The 12,718-nt window shown below is 41.6% G+C and overlaps 1 protein-coding gene across 1 annotated transcript in view; it reads right to left on the reverse strand.

The window, feature by feature from the left end:
- Trpc5 (transient receptor potential cation channel subfamily C member 5) overlaps positions 1-12,718 on the reverse strand; it is a 286,364-nt gene that overhangs the window by 21,437 nt on the left and 252,209 nt on the right. The window contains exon 7 of the mRNA XM_021152996.2: positions 9,794-9,989. Coding sequence (XP_021008655.1) covers positions 9,794-9,989 — 196 coding nt within the window. The remainder of the gene's footprint in view (positions 1-9,793; positions 9,990-12,718) is intronic.

Here is a 12,718-nt window from a genome sequence, read left to right on the forward strand (position 1 = left end):
AATGAGAAGAGAAGTCTACAATGCTTTCTTTTCTTCTACTCTGCAAGATTTCTGATGTGCCACAATTATTAGGAGAGACTTGGAGATACATATGTTTCTCATCAAGACTTTGTTATACAGGGAAAAAGTGGGACAGAGAGCAAAGGAAAACAGAATTGTGTGAAGAAAACAAAGGCATAAATGAAACAGAGAAGGTTGGGTATGTAGGAGAAGTAGGGAGGGAGGATAGGACGGAGGGAAGGAAAGAGAGAGGGAGAGATGTTATATTCTTTTACCCTAATATGCTCTCTAGTCCTCCTTTAAAACAACAGATTTATCTTGTGCCATGTTTAACTGATGTCCCCGAGAGGCCTGCTCTTTTCTGTGGGGGTAGGAGGTTGTAAGCTGGGGAGAGGGAGTGGATCTGGGGTAGAGGGGGGAGTTGACAGAATTGGATGGAGTGGAGGGAGGGGAGGCTTTGGTCAGGATGTATTGTATGAGACAAGAGTAAATAAAAAGAAATGTAAAAACAGCAGGTTTACCTTAACAACTGAGATAATACAAGTCGGCTATTATATCTCAAGTAATAGGCAGACAATGTCTCTGATAATACTCTAGGTATTTTGGTTAGTGAGAAGTAGTCAACACTCCAAGCCCATTTTATCTCTGGTGATCATAGGAAGAGAAAGGATTTGTCAGTGTTAATTTGGAACACACATTTAATGTTTTCTAAGTGTTTTAAAGCATATGTGTGTGTGTGTGTGTGTGTGTGTGTGTGTGTGTCTGCCCAAAAAAGCCAGAAGAGGGCATTGTATCCTCTGGAACTGGAGTCAAAGGCATTTGTGAACTGTCTGACATCTTTGCTAGGAACCTATTTCCACTCTTCAGCTAAGGCAACAAGACCCTTAAGTACCGAGTCATGTTTCCAATACCATATTTAGCTCTTCAATTCAAAGCAGAAGCTGGATTCGTGGTGACACACCTGTAGCCTGAGACACGGAGGCACAAGCAAATCCTGTCTGTAAGAGCAACACAGTGAGCTCTTGTCTCCAAACATTGAAACAAAAAGCAAGCAGCCCACTCGGAAATCTCCATCCAATCAGAAATCAAAGAATATGTATCATTTGTTGCTCCAGTCAAAGGATTTGTAGTATCCACAACAAGGGCTCTGAGAATAGGGGAGAAGAAGAGGCAGGCACCTTGGTAATGACCTCTGGGCCATGGACACTTGTCTACAAATGTAGTTTGTAATTTATGAAGAAATCATCCTCAGACCAATCTTGAGGGAGATTCTGTTTTCAACCAGGAGCAATTGTTATCTCCACGAACTCTCTCCTGGAACTCTTTTGAAGTGCCCACTGGTAGCTGTTACTATACGGAGGCTGCTGGCATCTTTGGCTTGGGAACTGCTACCCAGATCTGAGTCTTTGAAAAACCACAATGATGGTGATATTTCCTGTGCCTCCAATCACTTTTTCTTGCTTGTGTCCCTCCCCACGCTTCCTCGGGCACATACAGAGAGAGGCATTAAGGTTAACTGGTAACTGACACAGTCCTGTTTCTGTTAGATTGAGTCAAGATAGAATCTCCATGACAACTATTTATGTTTCTGAACACCCAGGACAGGCATCGTGTCCGATACAGAGAACTAGTGCAGGTATCTACCCTGTTAGGTTGCCTTTTAATAGCAGGAAAGAAAAGAATGTATTCTTCCCATTTCTCCTTGCCCCTCTGTCAGTCACTGAAACACTTGACATTCATCAGAAAGCAGCACAGGCTACGACTGCACTTGGAAAACAGAGTTTGGAGCTCAGCAGAACCCTTCTACCACATGCTGTGAATCTCAAGGTGAATCGCTTTGTGCCCAGCAGATACACTCCAAAGGCTTGCGAACACACAAAATCAGAAGGCGGGGAGCGACAGAATGAAGAAAATGCTGTTCCTAAGGTTGACCACCAGGGGGCGAGCCAAACCAGACCCAGACAGGGAGGAGCAGTCTGAGCAGTGAGCAGTTGCTGCTAGCTGTACATCTTTTGCCAAGAGTGCTTCGGTCTCCATTCTGGAGTAGGGTGCTGGCCAGTTCGTTTACTAGTATGGGTATAATTACAAGAGACACTTTAGGCATACAAGATCGGTTTGGGAAATAAACAGGCAGAGGGCCTAGGTGTTCCAAGGCAGGCATTTGAGAGAATGGGTTCTTGTCTGTCATGTTCAGTACAGTGGCAGACTTGTTTATTCTGTGGTTGTAGGCTGGTTTTCTGGCAGCATAATTTTTTTTTGAAACAGGGTCTCATATGTAGCCTTGGCTGGCAGGGAACTTGCTATGTTGATTAGGTTGACCTTGAACTCACCAAGATCTGCCTACCTCTAGATCTGGAGGGCTAGAATTAAAGGCATGAGCCATGTGCTGGGGAGGCTCAGTCATTAGCACTTCTTGTTCTTGCAGAGGGCCCAGATTCTATTCCTGGGAGGTAACAACTATCAATAACTCTAATAACTTCTTTCCTGGCCTCTGAAGGCACTGGGTGTGCAAATACTACATAGACATGCATGCTGGTAAGACCCATACACATTAAAAAACCAAACCCGAATCTTAAAATATTGTGTTATATCATTTAAGTTGATATCCCAGGGAGGTCTGGTCTTTTCTAAAGGGAAATGGAGTAGATCTAGAGGAGAGGAGGCGAGGCACCGGGAGGAGTGGAAACTGAGGTCAGAATGCATTGTTTGAGAGAAGAATAAAAGTAAGTAAGTAAATGGATAAATACAAGACTGGGAAAAGAATAAAGATGTGAGCCACACCGTTGTCTGACAGAATTAAGGAAAGAGTTGAGGGAAAGGTGTGTGTTTGATGTCTGGTTGCCATGTGTGTGTGTGTGTGTGTGTGTGTGTGTGTGAGAGAGAGAGAGAGAGAGAGAGAGAGAGAGAGAGAGAGAGAGAGAGAGAGAGTCGGAGGTGTAGAGCATCAGGACTTAGCAAAGATGACAGTTTGCAGAAAGAAGGTCAGTCTCCCCTCGGGATCCCTTTGGTTAGAAGCCCGGAGACAGTGAGTCAGTCAGCTAAAGGGAGGGAGGGGTGAGGTTGGATAGAAGCTAGATATCCTGTGTGCATCATGGCCTTTGAATTACAATGCAAGTCAAAAGGAGGAGGTATGATATTGTTGTTACTTTAGATTGGGAGACCTTACTGAGAATTTGTCCTTGGCTAATATCAAAAGAGAAACTGAAGACAAGAAATACCAAATGCTGGCCTGGGTGGGTGGGTGAGGGGCGGCAATGAATGAATTCCCATACACTATTGATAGGAATGAAAATTAGCATAGCCATTATGGAGAACAAAATGGAGGCGCCTCAACAAAAGAAAAACAGAATTCATAATATCCAACTCTCTCACTTCTGGACATACACACAAAAGAAATGGAAATCAGCATACCAAAGGGATAGCTGCATCCAGATGTTGATTGTGGCCTTATCACAATAGCTAAAATACAGAATCAACCTAGGTGCCTCTCAACAACACATTGAATGGGTAAAGAAAACACAAGGACTATGCACAATGGAGTAGTATTCTGCCATTAAGGAAATGAAATCCTCCTCTTTTGCAACAAAATGGATGGAAATGTAGGGCATTATGTTAGGTGAAATAAGCCAGAATCAGAAATACAAGTAGAACATATTCTCGTTCACAAGCACAGGCTTTTAAGAAAGGTTGACCCAAATGCATAATTGCTAGAGTTGGACCAAAGGGAGGTTAGATACATAGAGGCTGGATTTCTATAGTGCTTGCTGTATACATGTAATGAGATAACATACTAAAACTAGCTAATGCATATAACTTAAGCATGCTAATTAGAAAGGAAACAGAAAGTCGTTTCAATCTCTCTGCCTCAGCTTCCCCATTTATAAAATGAAATTACTAATAATACCTTACAAAGTGGTTGTAATGGTTTAATGATGTAATACACACTGAATGTATTTGTATAACATATAGCTCATAATGAATGGTGGTCATTAATAGTGATTATAGTGATAATAATAGATAGAAAATAATTGGTTCAGTGCCTGGCAATTGATAAACACATGCCCAAATGCCAGTTATTCTGATTTATTATGTAGTAACTACTGAATTTGACATCTTAGAAAAACTCTAAAACCTCTTAGATTTGGCTAAAGATGGCGAAAATGGGACTTGTCCAGGCGGTTAACTCAGGATGCTGGGCAGAACTCCCATAGACATCAGTGATGCAGCCCAGAATGAGGATGTATGGAGGCAGACAAAGCAAGCTCCCTCCCGTTGTTATGGTTATTCAGACAAGATCTAGAGCTTTGGTGGAGCTTCTAGATACACGAGTCTTCTCCCTGGTTCTCTGCCATGTGCCAGCACCGTCTTTCCTGGGGCAAAAAGAACTCCATTCATGTTGGAAAGGTTTCCCAAGGAAGCAGCAATGGCAGAAAGGAGTGAAGGGCACTCCTCCAGTCTTACTGCTTCCAGCAAACACCAGGACACTCTTAGCTGGTGCACAAGCTATTTCCTTGCCAGAGATAAGAGCTCAGCCCTGCAGTCACTTTTCTGTCTTTTCCAAACTTGAGCCATACTTCAAAGTCAGATCAAAATATGTATCTTCTACCTATACTTATGACAATGCAGTTAAATGATACTGGTTGGACTACCACTGAAAGAATAGGTATCACTCAAGTTGTTCAAACCTTGCAGATATTAATAATATGAACACTGATTATACAGGGACGAAGAAGATGAAGAGCTGAACATGGGACACTGAGGCAAGCCAGCATTTAGTAATAATAGGGAGCACCTCTTTTTCCAGTGTTTGAAAGGTAACATGAAGAGGTACTGTTAACATAACCTAGAGACTGGCGCTTCCTCACAAGACCTAGTTGACAGATGAGGCAAGCTGCTTTAATCTTTACTACATGGCTGCCCAGTTTCCAATCCCTGCTAGTCTGACTGTTGTTGGACCCATGCTTTTGGTAATAACTGCTAGCTACTACACTCATGATGATAGGGCCGTTGCTCCTTTTCTCTTTAAGGGGATGCTTTATATATTTTGATGGATGGGCGTGTCTGTTTTCTCCTTCAGGACATGTGGCAGTCCCTGATCAGATTGCTCAGGGTGTTTTGGCAGCATAGAAAGCAGAAACCTAGGTGAGCGAGAGTCAGTATTGAGATTGCTTGAGGGCTTCCCAAAGGGAAGAGCCATCTAGTGACATCTGAAGTCACAACTTCATGCAGTTTCTAATGCTTCTTGAAATGAGCAAGTCTTTCACCTGGAAAGGGACTTTGTTATTGCTTAGATTCATTCCAGCTTTCAGTTGGACTGTTTAGTAGGTCTGAAGGCTGGAGGGCTTTATACTGTCTTCTGTGTTCTCCAGAAACAACTCCTTGGGAGTTGAGCCAGGCCTAGGATTTTTCCTGGAAGAAGTCAGGCCTGATAGTAGGGCTTTTATCCCTTGGTGAAGACAATAAAAGCTTTTATCACTAGAACTGGTTAGGCTAAGGAGATTGGATAGTTTGGAGTTGTGATAGAACTAGGTAAAGAATGACATTGTGCTATGGCTCTATTTTTAAAAGATATGTGTGTGAATGTTTTGTGTGTGTGTGTGTGTGTGTACGTGTGTGTATCACATATGTGCCTGGTGCCTATGGTAGTCATAAGAGGCCACTGCATTTTCTTTCTTTTTTTTTTTTTAAAGAGTACACTGTAGCTGTCTTCAGACACTCCAGAAGAGGGCGTCAGATCTCGTTATGGATGGTTGTGAGCCACCATGTGGTTGCTGGGACTTGAACTCTGGACCTTCGGAAGAGCAGTCGGGTGCTCTTACCCACTGAGCCATCTTGCCAGCCTGCCACTGCATTTTCTAGAACTGGAATTACAGGCTGTTTTGAGCCACTGTGTGGGTGCTAGGACCTGAAACAGGGTCCTATTTAAGAGCAGACAGTACTTTTAACCACGGAGTCATTTCTCCAGCCCATACAGTACAGTTCTTGTGGAGCAAATGCATTTCAAGTAAGGGGCAATGTGACAGTGTGGTGGGGCCAGACTGACCCAATGACTAGCATATTGTGAACAAAGACTAAAAGAAATAAGAAAGAAACCAAAATAATCACATTCTTGACCCGAGTTCTGGGCCATGGACACTCAAATGGTCCAGAAATATAGTTTGTAACTTACAAGGAGAACATTGTGAAACCAACCTTCAGGAAGAACCAGTTTTTAACAAGGAGCAATTCTTTCTGAATCTCAGCCCAGAACTCTTTTGAAATACAAATATAGTCATTTTTTTTTTTAATCTCCGGAATGCCCACTGATAATTGTTATTTTATATGGAGGCTGCTGGTATCTTTGACTTGGGAACTGCTGTCCAGATCTAAGCTTTTCCAAAACCACAATGATGGTGATATTTTCTGGGCTGATCTCTTTTTCTTGTTGGTATCCTTTCCTGACTGTTCTTCAGACATATTTCCGTCATGGAACCTCTCTTTGCTCATCTGATCTCAGGAAGAGCCAGGACCCATACATTTAAACTGTCATAGATGACTGGCTACCAGCTCAGATCACAGTTGTTTCCGAACTGGGAACAAAATATTAAGGGAAGAAATACATGAATAGCATTGCAAAATCCGCCTCTGAACACTGGCAATTTACGGTAACTTCATGTATGTTTCTCATTTGTACATTTTTTTTTCTTGTTTAGATTCGACTGCTTGTTAAAGCAGACCATCTCACCAGCATCTTTAAATCCTTCACAGACCACTGATAAAAAGCTCAACTCTTTCTGGGATAGTGATTAGCTGCTGTGCTTAACCTTTGAACTAGAATAAACACTGGATAATTTCCCAGTGAGATTTGCTGACAACCGAATTCCTACCAAGGCTGAAGCAGCCTGTGATACCCTTTGAAAGGGGAGATATGAATCTCCAGTGGTTTCTCTTTCTGATGTCTTTCCCCCCTAGAGCAGAGGCCTTCTTCTAAAGGGACATTTCTGAAGTTAGAGACGTTACAAATGGAATGAAATCGACTTTCTACTTCTTTACAACCTACAAAACCTCAGCTATTTGTGCAATTGTGTTGTCCAATATCAGTATCCTACTGGGTCCACTTCCAAATGGTGTAAATAGACAACCAGGAAATTCCAGAGCAGTGGGTAGGATTCAGAACGTTTAGCTCTGGCTCAAGATGTGGGAGATGATATAGGTCCTGCTCAGGTGGTCTTCTCAGACCCTTAGGGAGGGGGGATCAAGGTATTTTCTTGGGATGCAGAAGTAGGTGGCATTACAACCAAACCTGCAACCAGCAGCTGGTGACAAAAAAGTTAGAGTTGATGATTCCCATTCTTGCTAGGAAATGTCACCTAGCTCAGTGGGCACACTGAAGCCCTACATTAGATGACAAGAAAATGCCACCCTTTCCCCCTGCCACTAGGAATAATCAACTGCTTGATACTTAGTGAGACAACCAGAAATGCCTTAGCAGGTAGAAAAAGAAACTGTGGATTCCATGTGTGTTCTTTTCCTTTCTAGAGAGAAGACTAGGTATGAGCATAAATCATAAATCATCTCAAAGCTCTTTTCTAGTTGGATTTGAATGGAAAGGAGAAAGGGAAGAAGGAAGGAAAGAGTGGGGAGCAATGATGCTGATCTCTATTGTGTTATTCCGTTTCAACATAACAATGGAATAGAATTTCAGAGCTAAAGAGGATCTGTAGAGACAGATTCACAGAGCTGGTAACCATATTAGTTGGGTGAAGAAACAGAGGCTCAAGAAGTGGAAAGAAGTTACCTAAGTTGATTCAATGATAAAAGTCAGTCCCAGAATTATAGTCTTTGGTTTTTAATGTTTTCTACTCTACTATACCATTCCCTTTATAGGCAGCCACTTATACACCTATGTCCTAGACAATGGTTTCTTGATCTTGTTACTCTCAGCCTGTGTCAGAACAGCACAGCACAGGAACATAACAGCCAGGGAGTAAAGAGAAAGAGAAAGGGGATGGAGAGGATCCCATAATCCTTTGGTATGCTCCACAATGACTTAATTTCCCATTCAGCCCCACCTACTTAAGGTGCCATTCCTTTCCATTAGCATCATGGGCTGGAAACCAAGTGTCTAATAGGTTGGCCTGATGGAGGACATCTTAGATCTAAGCTATAGTGCCCCCGTGCTAATATATTTTATTGTCACTTACAGTTGGATCTCTTACTGTAACATATATCCATCACTATTTGGTTCTGTCCATAGTGGAAATGAAGACGAGATGCTGATTATTCCCTACAATATTTGAGAAATGTGGACAGTCTTTGTGAAAGCACATATATCACATAGACCTATATGTACATGTATCCGATAACTTAAGTTCATATGGGCTAAATGACTCCTCATAAAAAGCAATACCCAAGAAATAGCACATAGGAAGGAAGAAAAGACTTAGGCTTTATCATTGCTTGTCTTCTGCTTGGTAGCATCAGACTGATCCATGTGTAGAGGGCAGTCTAGCATCTACACATCCAGACTCAGAGATATTCAACTAAACTCGTCTTCATTTATCCACACTCAGTTGTTAATACTCTTTATAGAAACGATAAACAGGTTTATGAGAATATAAGTTAAAACTGAGTATTTGCTTTGGCACGGGTGGGGAGACACAGACAGACAGACAGATAGACAGACAGACACAGTGAGAAAGAGAGACAGAGAGACACACACAGAGACAAACAGAGACACAGAGAGGTGCCACAACTAATCCCAAATCCTCTACTGTCCCCATTTCTAGTCTAGGGTAACAAGCACTAATGATTGAAATAATAATATGATGGACAAGAAAAAAATCAGCAATGCAAAATGCAAAATGTCATGGTGTGTGTCTTTAACGCCAGTGAGGCAAGAGGATTGGGAGTTTGAGGCCAGTCAGGGCTACGCAATGAGACTTGTCTAAAATCAATGAGCTCAGTCTAAGAAGATCGAGTGGCAGAGTCCAGTTACTCATCTCTTCTTCATCAAAAGAATAGCCCTTCTTATAAACTGAACATTATACTACGCTTCTGTAATTCAAGGTACTGAGCTAAAAAAAAAAAAAAAAAAGGATGATGGAGAGNGGATGATTAAAGGTTGTTAAATTTTCTAAGGTCAAAGTTCAGGGCGCTGATACCAAGCTTATATTTAAATAAATGGAATTCTCTTAAGATATCACTTTGCTCATGTTAACCTTTACAAAATTTGACTTAAAAATAAAAAATGTTTGTAAAAAAAAAAAAAAAGAAGTCACCAGCAGTTCAGGGTCTTCCTCCAATACGCAGTGAGCTTTAGGCTAACTTTGGATAGTATAAGACATTGTATCAGAGACAAAATAGCCCCTCTCTTTCTCTGAAGGTCATGTTTGCAACAAAATTCTAAATGTAGGGAGGAAGATGTTTGCATTGTTTTCCTCAGAGAAGCAGATCAACTTTATTTGTCCTGAACATAAGTGAGAGGCCAAATTGAGTAGCGAACTGTGCATAGATCCCTGGAGGTTTGCTTATTGAGGTAAGAAAATGGATGCAAATATTTTAAAAATGTTTTCAACCAATAGCAAGAAAGTCATCAACTAGAGTAACCTAATCTCGATTACTGGCACTCTGTACCTAAGACTGCAAACTGAATTGCTTAGGAGAAAAATCAGTTGAACAACTGACTAATGCATCTTCAGTAATGTAGATTCACTGAGGCAAGCATGCTATTTCATAGGGCTTGCAATGGGCTCCCCATCACTGGGACTTCTCCAGAAACCCAAGGAAGCCCCATTGGAAAGCAGTTACTCACAGCAATGAGCTGGTAGGAGTTGTTCATCATGGCGATGAGCATATTCAGCAGCACTACCAGGGAGATGACGTTGTATGTCCCAAACATCGTAGCTCCCACAAACTCAGTGAACTCATGTCGGGCCTTCACATTGGTAACATAGAGATTTAGGAGGCCAAAGACAGACCAGAAGAGCGACTGAAGGGTTTCAAAGAGCCTAAAAGACATTCAAGAGCAGGTTAGTTTTCTAAGGAGGGTACAAGAAGAGAGCAAACATGAGGTGGCCTATAAAAGGGCAGCCAGATTCTGGACAGGTAGACTGGCCTGCTCATGTATCTCCTGTATTTTGGTCTTTTTCTTAACACAACAGGATAGACAGCTCATTTCATTTGGACACTTTGTGCTGCTACCTGGAATATTCTCTCTCCCCTCTCAGTGTACTGGTTAACCTAAAAATGCTCACTCAGAACTGATTTCATGGGCTATTTCCTCTGTCAAATGCTATTTCCCACCTCCAGACCATGTTATCTATTACCTTTCTAATGATTCGGGGTCAGTAAAAGCAGAGTATAGAACATGGAGCTTTCCAAGTTTGAGCAGGGCTGGAGAGATGTCTCAATGGTTAAGATGGCGTGTTGCTCTTCTAGAGGACACAAGTTCAGTTTCTAGGATGATGTTACAACTGTCTGTAACTCCAGCTCTAGGGAATCTGTCTCTTCTGGCCTCTGTAGGCACCTGCACTCATATGCACACCTTGACATACACACACACACACACACACACACACACACCCCTACAGGTAATTACAATTTTTAAAAAAGTAATATGGAGCTTAGGCTTTACTGCAACATGTTGAAATCTCAACTAACATTTGCTTCCTCTCACTCACTGAGTAAGTATGAGGGCACGTTGCCTTTCTTCTCTACCTTGGTTTTGGTCCAGGGCATGGAGTATAGAGGCCCACAAATATGATCGCCATCACTGTGTTGTACCTGAGACCAAAGTTGCTACTTCGTGGTTCTCATAGGGCTCAGCTACTATTAAGCTCAGCAGAAGAGCATGATGAATCTCAAAATAATAAGTCATATGTTTTAGTGATATATACATTGAGCATTATTAAGACCTCACTCTTTATGCATGCTTTACATGTTCTTTTTAAAAATAAAACTGACAAGAACTCACTGTGTGGGCTAGACTGGCCTCAAATTCAATAAGATTTGCCTGCCTCTGCCTCTTGATTCCTGGGAATAAAGGCATGCACTACCATGTCCTGGCATGTTTTATAGTTTTATGAATTCATTATTATCATGACTCATAAAACTTTACTGTGAAAAGCAGCGTTTCCACTATCATAGGTGTTACTAACCTATAAAGTGATGTGGCACTGCCAAGAAATGGGGAAAATAGGTGATGGGGACCCTAGAGACATAGCCAAGAGATGCTTTTTAGACCATAACTAGAGGATCTCAAAAATCTGTGGAGGAAATTGTGGCTTTTTCATAAAGGAGAAATCAATAAATCAAAAGAAAACTTTACTCTTATTGATGATGTTACATTCAGAGATTGGTTGGCTCAAGGACACTGAGCTAGTAACTGCTGAGCCAGAATTCAAGGGCAGGTCTGTGTGACCTCGCCAAGTCATTACATCAGTCTCTATGAGATGGCTTCACAAATTATTGCTTCCTGTTTTAGTCTCCATACCCAAACATGGGACTTTGCAAAAGTCTGCCTGGAGCAATACAGTGCAGTCAGCTCATGATGGCACATCGGGCATTTCCCAAGAAAGAAAAATTGCAGAACACAAGAAAAACTACTCTTAAGAATGAATATATTTTTTTTTTAGTTTGCTCAAAAATGAACTCTTCTTCATTTGCAAGGTAGAATCTGGAGTATCAAGAATTCATTGTTGTCCTCAACCACAAACCACACAGTGATTTGGAAGGTAGCCTGGTTTACATGAGACCCTGACTCAGATTGGAAAAAAAAAAAAACAAAAAAAAAACGTTATCCTCACACTATTTTTTTCTGAGCAGTGCTGGTGATGGAACCAGGACAGTGTACATGCGATGTAAGTCTTTTAGCACTGAACTCCACCCCTAGCCCAAGAATTGGCTTGCTTCAAAAAACAGGAACTTATCTCATTGGATTGCTTTAGGTCATCTGTAATGTGCATATAACAATTTCACAAATTGTTGGAGTAAAATTTGGACACAGGGAGATTCTATGTGATGACCAAATCATGTTAATTGCCATCTTTCATGCCTCTAGCGTCTGTCATTTCTTTGTGGTAAAACACTAAAATCCCATCTTCTAGCCAGTGTGAAATATATAGTGCCCTTATCTAGAGTCATCCTACTGAGGACAAGAACACCAGGGCTCCTTGCTCCTATCTTAGTACAACACCTTTCCCATTGGCCAAGCTTTCCCATCCCTCTCCCTCCTACTCTTCCTCACCTTTGATAGGTGCCAGTCAGTTCTAGTACTAGACTTCTCAAAGCTTATTTTTATCCCCATTTCAAAGCTTATATTTTGTTTGATGCAAGTAAATACTAAGTGATGAAGCATTTGAAAATCGACAGTAAGATGGGAGTATATATATAAAAAAAAAAAGATGGGAGTCTATAGTTCAGGGGCCAGGGCATGAGAAGCAGAGGTTATGACAAGTGCTGGTAGTACAGGTCTGTGCCACTGTACTGAGATTATGTGATGCTGAGGATAGAGCACAGGCTTTGTGCATAGTAGGCAAGCACTCTACCAGCAGACCTGCATTCTCAGCACCTCTTCTGAATTGCCAGGACATGGGAAGTCAGAGCTAAGCAATACATTGTATCACACAGATCAGCAGAAGTTTAAAAATAGGGAGCTATGAGGTGCAGAAATCTAGTTCTGCTATGAGGGCACAGCCAGGGCTTGGTGGTGGTTTTTACACATTAGAATCCAGGACCA

This window comes from Mus caroli, chromosome X (assembly GCF_900094665.2).
Source record: "Mus caroli chromosome X, CAROLI_EIJ_v1.1, whole genome shotgun sequence".
NCBI lineage: Eukaryota > Metazoa > Chordata > Mammalia > Rodentia > Muridae > Mus > Mus caroli.